We start from the raw sequence: 9,434 nt of genomic DNA, 5'->3' as shown, positions 1-9,434 counted from the left end.
CAAAATAATACACCACAACTTGACCACTTGGGACCTTCTGTGGTTAATGTCTAGTTTAGGCACAGAACCCACTTGATTAGAACTATTTAAAGATCATGGTTTGGGTTAAAATGATCACTGGAGACAAGTTTTCAAATTCCTTAAAGATACGCAACCTTTACTGTCATGGCAACAGTGAACACCACGATTAATTGACATGAGCAAGATTAAGTCGATTAGAGTTTTTCTAAATGTCGATTTCGATTAATTGCCCAGCCCTACCCTCGTGGACTTTCCACTCATGCCTACAGATTACTTTGTGGTTGCGCTGATGTTTAAATGAAACAGGGAGAAATTTGGCTAATTTCAGTGGTATTTCAGCTGCTTTACAGGGGACACATTCAGTAGAAGTTAATCCCACAGTTCACTTGACATACAGTACTTCTGTAAAGCTGAAGCATATATCTCTCTAAGACACATAAGCTTGCCTAAAATGTGTCTTAAAACACCTGCGGACCACCTCACCATGTTGGTTTGAGCAATAAGATTTTAGTCTATCTCTAAATCTTCTTTGTTGTATGTCTTTTTTGATACTGGATAGCTATCCAAACTGCCCAAGACACATTAAATGAAGTGAAGTGAAGTGTAAATAAGGTCTCATGTAAAATCTGTCAAAATTGTCGTATATTCTGTCACTTTATTCTTGTTTGTGCAACCTCAGCAAAGTTGTTCAGCCATACAAGATTCTTTATTAGGTTTGTGTAACCACACTTTGGCTTTCACCAGGCTTTGGCTTCTGTAGTCACTGAATCAAAGTGTCGTGCATCTCCTTGCTGCTCTCTGTCTTGGCAATTGGGAATCTGTAGTCTGTAATTAATTTTTCTCCATCTCTGTCTTGCTGTGGAAGAAAGCAATTACTGTTGGTTGCTATTAATTTACAGTATGAATCAGGGGCCTGGAAAAAAATAACAGAAAATAAACCGTAGATTTTTTGCTGAAGGATCTTTTAATCATCTTTGTCTCAGAACACAATCTAGTCTGATAAATCATGGTTCTGAAGGGCAATTTCAGATTTGGACTGTAGATTCCCTCTGTTCAGGATTGTTGGTAGGGATGGATGGATGAGATAGGGAGTAAAGGTTTGAGAGGAGGCTTGCTGGAAACTGCATCCATGTATGAAGCCAAAAGAACCCTCTGCCAATGATGAATAATAACAATGCTTAAATTGCGGACAATCCACCTCTCTCTCTGTCTCTGCCTCTCTCTCTTTATTTCATATATTTAAAAAGGCAGTTCAGAAGCTAATTGTTCCACTTGCTAGATTAAACTTTACATTTAATGAGCCAAACCAACAGGGAGTTCTCTGCTGGACATTTCTCAACGTCTTTGTCTTGGCTTACTGTGTTTCTGTCTCAAGCTTTAGGCCAGTTTTTTTTTTTGTAATGTGACTGCTGATGTAAATAGTAATTGAAATAGGAATTACGTCACATTAATATTTTGTATAATAAAATAAATAATACCTCAGTAATTTAAAGAAGCCCTGATTTATACATTAAGGACACTGTACAAAAAGCACCGCATGTGATGAACCCTGTATGAGTGTGCAGAAGTTCCCATTAAATTATATATACAAATATACATTAATTATACAACTACCACCTTTAGATCATGGACTCAATTTTAAATGTTTTATGAATGACATAATAGATATAAATAGATGGTATGTTTTTTTTATTTCCCATGCTTTATTGTTTAAACCCACTCCACACCAGATAAATACATGACATAAATCATGTGCTGTGGACTTTAAAAGAGCAACATGGAATATATTTTTCACAAAAATTAAAGTTCATATAAATTCAGTTTTTTCATATCCTTCTTATAGGGAATAATGCCTTATTGTGGGGGTGGGGGGTTGGGGGGGGGGGGTGTTCAGTCCATAATTTGAACAGTGCACTGCAGATATATTTTATGTCAACATTTTAAGCTGAGCTTCATCATTAAAAATCTATAAAACAAACTCTACTTGTTCAGCTACAAACATTATGCATTCAAAAAATAAACCGAAGAGAAGATATGACTCTGCACTTAATTAATACTGCAGCTGTATCTCCAGATACCTTTGCAGCTCTGTGTGTCTTTCCACTGACTACTTTATCTCTAATGCTGAGCAATTTCCCATCATTTATATTAGCAGCAAGCATGTATTTTCATAACATTTACTTTTTTTCTTGAAGAGAATGATGGGAACAACTTGGGAAGAATGCTGAGCTACACATTTAATTCAGACTGTTAATAGTTCACTGCTACTCTTTTTATATATTTTATACATTTTTCATATATACATTTCAAGTTTGACTCTTCTTCTCTTCTTTTCAGTTCGGAAAAACAAAAACAAACATATAAATCATATTATTTTTTTTTATCTCATCCTCTGTGGAGCACTTACTGTCACTTACTTACAGGTGCACTAAAACAGAGAGGCTTGAAGTAAGCATAAATTATTCTTCTGATGTATTTGACTACTGGATGGTGTGAGAAAAAAAAAATCAGTCTTTGTGAACTTTCCTTTCCATTGAACCAAAACATTTAAACCCAGTTTTTGTTTGTCTCTCTCCAAAGTGAAACTCTACAACACAATCATGCAACACTCTCTGACAGCCTCTCTTAAACCTCTCACAACCACCTATAATCACAAGACCTGGCAACCATATAAAACATTCAGCATGATAAAGCTCCCAAATAAACCCTTCTGGCTATTATGTGGAACACCCTGGCTGCCACCTAGGTACCACTTGGAAACACAGTAACAATTAAAGCCTAACAACCATCTAACCACACCCTGCCACACACAAAATGTACCATAGCAACAACTTGGGGTGACACTATAGCAACCTTTCTAAACACAGAGAAATACTAATGCTTTAGTTTATTACTCTAAATTGGTCTTTAATTAAATTCTGTATGCCAATGAAAAGTATTTTTGCAAACTTAATTCAAATAGCACAAGTTTTCTGTGATTTTAAAAAACCCAATCATACACATCATCTTCACTCTATGGCATTACAAGGGGGCCATAAGATGGCTATAATGTATTCTGAGCTCCATCCAGACACACACATACATGCACAAGTACACATATGTACTTTCTTGCTCTGTACTATTTTTATTTTGAATGTACCTTGGTGTAAATTATATACATACATTATGTTAGATAGTGTGCATTTAGTTAATAGTAATCCTGAATGAAATTACTCATTAGAGAGATGTGGGTGTGTGTGATGGCAGTGCACCAAATTATTTTGTTCTCAAAGCATGCATCCACATTTCTGCTGTATATTATCAGTGATTTAATTGAGCTAATTCCGTGCTACATTATGAGCGTGGCAGTAACATGGGGGGGGGGGGGGGGGGGGTAGAGAGATATAAGAGGACTTAGAAAAATGGATGAGGAAGGGGACATATGCTGTATGGGGAGTGAGGGTGACAATTAGACAGCATTGTGGTAGGGGTCTGAGGACAAGGGATGGGATGGGAAAGAAGGTTGCAAAGAGAACAGGGGAACGGGGAGGAGGAATATGCAAAAAGAATACAGAGCAGCTGCAGGGTAATGAAAAGGAAGCGGTCTGGGACAGGCATTAGGGCGGCTAAATGTCTTAATTCAATATTGATTTGTTATGCTTCACAAACTGCACAGACTCCCTCTCTCCTTCTCTCTCACACACACCAAATGTTCGATCACAAGTGGCCCCACAGGTCCTTTTTAAATGGATATGGTAAAGCATTACATAAATACAAACTGGTATTTATAGACAGTTAAGCAAGTATTCTCCTTTGCAGGCAGACAAATCAGCACATGCTGCTAATATAACAACTTGAAATGAATAATAAATAACACAGCAAACCAATGATTTTGAAATAAAGGTAAACAGTGTTAATATTGTACTTCACTATATGACATTTTGATAATTCCTCTTAAAAGCATTTTTGGACCCAAAGACTTGTCTTTGGCTGCGAAGGAATGAAGGAGTGGTATTTAGCTGATTAGCTGGACGCCATTCACTGAAAACATTGGATACAATCCCTCCAAGGTTTCACCTACACCTTGGCTAGAGCCAGTTAAATATACAAACCAGTATGTAACAAAAATCTGTACAAAATAGCAGGGTACAAGAAGGACAGAAAGCTCAGGGATAAATCCACCAAAAACCCTAGATAAACAATAAGAAGAAGAATGTTGAAGTCAGTTCAATAACAAGTCAGGAACTAATGTAAATATGCCAGCACAGGATCAGCGTTCTGAATAAGCTACAGACAAAGGGAGATTTGTTCAAGGCTAATAGAGCACCTCAAGATATGTATTCATTACTATGTATTTGAACAGGCTGTATGCACCGATCAGCCAAAACAGTAAAACAGGTGAAGTGAATAACACTGATTATCTCATTAAAATGGAGACGTAAAAGTGAGTCTTGTGGGGTGGTCCAAGGAAGGATAACTGACGCACTGTGACATGGTCATGGGCAATCAGGACTGAATGATGTGCGTGGGAAACAAAGGCTACCCTATCTAGTCTGATCCCACAGAAGAGCTACTGTAGGACAAAAGTGAATACTGGATATGATAGACAAATGACAGTACACAGTGCATGCTGAGTATGAGGCTGCATAGCTGCAGATCAGTCAGAGTGCCCATGCTGACCACTGTACTCTGCTGAAAGTGCACAGCAACATCAGAACTGGACCATGGAACAATGGAAGAGGGTGGCCTGGTCTGATGTATGATGTTTTCATTTAGAGCCCGGTGCGTTTGCATCATTTACTTGGCAAAGAGATGGGCCCCAGGATGCACTATAGGAAGAAGGACAGCCAGCAGAGGCAGTGTGATGCTCTGAGCAATGTTCTGCTGGGAAACTCTGGGTCCTGGCATTCATTTGGATGTTACTTTGACATGTACCACCTACGTAAACATTGTGGCAGACCAAGTACACCCCTTTTATGGCAACGATATTCCTTAATGGCAGTGGCCTCTATCAGCAGGATAATGCAACACTGCAAATCTTGTTTAGGAATGGTTATGAGGAACATGAGAAATAGTTGGAGGTTTTATATCTTGGCCTCCAAATTCCCCATGTCTCAATCTGATTGAGCATCTGTGGGATGTGTTGAACAAGTCTGATACATGGAGGCCCCACCTTGCAACAGACTTAAAGGATCTACTACTAACATCTTGATGCCAGATACCAGAAGACACCTTCAGAGGTCTTTTGGAGTCCATGCCCTGATGGGTCAGAGCTGGTTGGTGGTATGAGGGAGACCTACACAATGTTACGCAGGTGGTTTTAATGTTTTGACTGATTCGTGTATACTGTACACTGCCAACTACAATATGTAAGCTATTTAAAGTAACATGTCACTTTTCCCCCCTTTCCATTAAACATTTATCTTAGCACTCTGCACATGCTTAAAATCTTCTGCACTATTTTTGTCTAAGGCTATAAATGTATTTCTATAACGTTTTCCTTTTGATCTCCTCAAGAAAGTTCAGCAAATCTTAACCACTGGATCTGTTCACCACTAATACACGTCACTAATGTGTGTAAAAACTCTCACATACTAAATGTTGTTGAAGACAATTTTAGAAATCTCTGGAGTGGCCTTCTTCCTGTTCATGTGAAAGACGTGCCAAGCGAAGATGTCAATTTTTAATAAGCGTGTGTGCACTGCTCTTTTGTCTTAGGCTGAACATTATTAGTATTGTTCTTAAGACTTTGGGTTTTTCTGGCTTTTAGCATATTATTGACTTAAACTCAACTAAACATCTTGGACTCAACAGAAATAGTTTGATTACAGCCCTACATTAGTCAAACACTAGATAAGGTGATTTAATAAGGAAATGCATGCAACAAGAGTACACATCCATTTTATTAACTTAATGTCAGTTTCCCTTATTCTGAATGCACACTGTTTGTTCATCTGTCTCCAAAAACATAAACCAGGTTTTTCTGAAAGGCTACTATTTCATTAGAATAGGAGATCTCTTTGTCTGAATAGTCCAAGGGATGACAAATGTTGTCTGGGTGCACAGTGAAATATCAGTGATATACAAAGGCAAGCCTCCACAAGCAGCTGTCAGCTTTCATAAAACATGGCACACTTTGGGCCAGCTTTGACTCCTTATTGTAAGCTGGCACGGTTTGTGCTCTAGATTCAAGATCACACACCTTGCTTCACTTCTGTTAGAATAGAGTCCAATAAACTGTTGTAATGTTTTGATTGGGATCAATTCCAAACATATTAACTTTTGTGCATACTACACGTGTAAAGGCAATTTTTAATGGTGCGGTGCAATGATGTAGAATAGTGACCTGATCCATAACATACTATTGCATTATTTCTTGTAAAAGCACACAAACTATGTCTTGGTTGGATATAAGATGCAAGTAAATGCAAATGACTTGAGCTACAGTTAATTTAGTTAAGACAGCACTGATCAGCTCTTGTGTGTCATGTGTGGTGTGTGTATATGTCTGTGTTCCTCGAATGTCTCATTTGACCAGACGGGCCAATTAACCTTTCAGTGCTTTCCTCTCTGTTTTGTATTAAACACCCAGAGGACAACAGCTGATTTATGTGGCCGGAGTGAAAGACTGGCAATAAAATTTAAAAAGCTAGGTGATTGCATTATTTGCCTTCCCCATACACGCAGCAGGCAATTGGCCCATTTATTCTGATGAAGGTGACAGAGGACAGAGCTCTGAAATGTGTCCTCGACATTCTTAATAGCACTCCAGGCACATTTAAAAGAAAAACCAAGAAGCAACTTATCACCTGTAACTGGGCCAAATGGAACCGCCGGTCAGCTTTCATTAATGAGTAATGATGAACGCTGAGAGGGAGAGACGCCTTTAAGAGGCATACTTGATCCACTGAGAGCAGGAGAAACCAACCTATAATTGAGCTTAAATTCATATTTATATTATATCATATTGTTTTTTAACAGTGGGATTGAAAAAAGCATGAAGTGCATTGTGCCTAAATTATGAATGATCTGGTCTATAAAAGTGATTTTATCATATGGAACCTCAGTTATGTTTTCCACTGTCTCTTCAACAGTATTCATTTACTACTGTTTTAAGTGACAGGTGTCTCATTTTAGAACAAAACCTTTTCATCCCTCTTGTGTGATATATATAATCTTGTGATATATACTCACTGTATTAACTGTTTCTAAAGCTTTACCTGTGGAGATCCATCAGATCCCTGGTCCCTGGTCTTCCTAGCAAGCCTTTTCTTCTTCTTGTGAAGAGGCTTGGACTCCAGGATCATTTCTTCCAGCTCAAATGTAGGATCACAGTTTAGTCTCCGCCTCTGTGAAGTCACATACACATACAGGCACTCATGTAAAAAACAAGGGGTTAAATATTGAATCACATTCATGAAATATTTACAGATACCTGCCACAACATATAAGTAACCTGAATGCTAAGACTACACTTGAATTCTCTGAGATTCTCATGAGTTTGATAGCATGAACGCTTGATGACAGTCAGTTATTGTCGAGATGTTTCTGCACCACACTAAATCACTGTAGACTATCCAACTGCAATGTGAAAATAAAAGGTTTTTAACATTTGAATGCACCACCCAACGTTTTGTTGGAAAGACCTTTGACAAATTTTGCAAATCATTACAGGACTATGCGATTCATGCTTTTATTCTACAGCAAGGATCAAGATTCAAATGGGACCAAACCCTTAAACACACTGGGTTGGAAAACAAAACATAAGGGCTGCGTTTTCCCTTCATGTCCAAACATTAATAGTCTGTAAGGGACTAAAGACAGAGGAAAGGACTGTAATTAGATAGAGAGACATTGTCAATTCCCTATCGATCCTCTGTGTTTTTTCCTCTGCTGTGCCAGCCTTGCCGCTGGGGATACCCGCTGCTCTGCAGTCGCTATAGACTTTTACTGGAATTAGATGAAGTCACTTAGTCATCTATTCACTCACAGCACTCATTATTTATTCTGCATTTATTCAGCTCTGGTAGAAAGCAATGACTGCTAGTGTCACCTTGCCACAATAATACAGGATATTTTTGTATTGCGTAATCGTTGCATCATTGTGACTAACAATGAGTCAAGTAAAACAGAGCTATGGTTATTATATCTGTTACTACTGGACCTGAACCGATCTATCATGCCTGTACACATAAAATGTAACAGATTAACTGTTTTAAGAGGAGTTATAAATCTAGTTTTATTAAAATACCCCAATGACAGCTGCTATGTTTTTTCCTAAAATGGCAATTGTATGAGACTGATTCAAATGAACTATTAGAAATGATCTAGACTCTTGACAGTAGTAGGCTCTCTTTTCTCCTTTATAGTTTCTATCCTTGAAACTGGGGACAGTATATCAGTGTGGCTTCTGTAACAACCTGACACCACAGGCAGAGAACAGTGCATCAGCTTGCCAACCGAACAGCTGAACTTCCTGCCTAATAATATTATTACATGTAACTTTCTCAAACTCATAATAAATATTCAGAGACCATGTGCAGAGGACTTTTCTGCCTTTGTCTATATATAAGAGACATGCACATATGTGTGCTACTTTGTCTGACTCTACATCTGTACAGTCTGTCAGGATGTCTGTATACTCTGTAGTGGAAGATCCAGCTCAGGCCAGCAGGGGGCGGTGTCTACAGCTTCAAAGAAAGGATTAGATAAAGAGTGGGTAGACCTGGCTACATATTTCCCCCTGCATGTTCGCCCCATAGGGGTTTATATGGGTGTGGGAAAGGTATGGCAGGCAGTTTGGATAAAAGCATCTACAGATGATATATTCATCATGGTATACTTTCCTTTTTTTCTGTTTACTATATTTTTGTTAATAAAGCATTGGTCAGTGTGGTGGATCAGATAAAGTATATATGATCTGATTAGCAACACAATAAAGCAAGATACAAAATGTTCTGTTCAATTCAGGTTTGAACATTTTGTTGGGTAGCAGCGCTCAGTTTATTTCTGATACTCACATTGGGAATAAAGCCTGGAGGAAGCTGTTTGCTGACCACAGCATCCCAGTTGACGTCTGACATGTAGTCCAGATCCTGTAGCTCTGCTAGACAGGATATGCGCTTCTGGACATCTATGCACAGCAACTGAAGGGGACAAAAGGATTAGAGTTGCCAGGCATGGCTGAAAGTTGGAGGCAGAGTCCCGCTGAGAGAGAAGCACATATTTGCCCTTAAGGATGTGTCTGAGAATGAGGATATGAGGACAAAGTAGTTGGAGTTGGGAGATATTGAGGGGAGGATGGAGGCAGAAGGAGATAAAGAGTGACAGAGAGAGGGGGCAGAAGGAGAGGTAAAGAAAATGAGATACATATAGGTGATGAGGAGAATTCAGCGGGTTGTGAAGTGTGAAGGATAAAGGACAAATATATCGAG

At 38.6% G+C, this 9,434-nt stretch overlaps 1 protein-coding gene across 1 annotated transcript in view; it reads right to left on the bottom strand.

The window, feature by feature from the left end:
* stk32a (serine/threonine kinase 32A) overlaps window positions 1–9,434 on the bottom strand; it is a 57,323-nt gene that overhangs the window by 1,249 nt on the left and 46,640 nt on the right. The window contains exons 9-10 of the mRNA XM_062432533.1: window positions 9,021–9,146; window positions 7,221–7,349 (exon numbers count right to left, since the gene is read on the bottom strand). Coding sequence (XP_062288517.1) covers window positions 7,221–7,349; window positions 9,021–9,146 — 255 coding nt within the window. The remainder of the gene's footprint in view (window positions 1–7,220; window positions 7,350–9,020; window positions 9,147–9,434) is intronic.

Source organism: Scomber scombrus, chromosome 14, assembly GCF_963691925.1.
Source record: "Scomber scombrus chromosome 14, fScoSco1.1, whole genome shotgun sequence".
Lineage (NCBI taxonomy): Eukaryota > Metazoa > Chordata > Actinopteri > Scombriformes > Scombridae > Scomber > Scomber scombrus.
The sequence above is the reverse complement of the archived record's forward strand: the minus strand, read 5'-3'. Positions and strand labels throughout refer to the sequence as shown.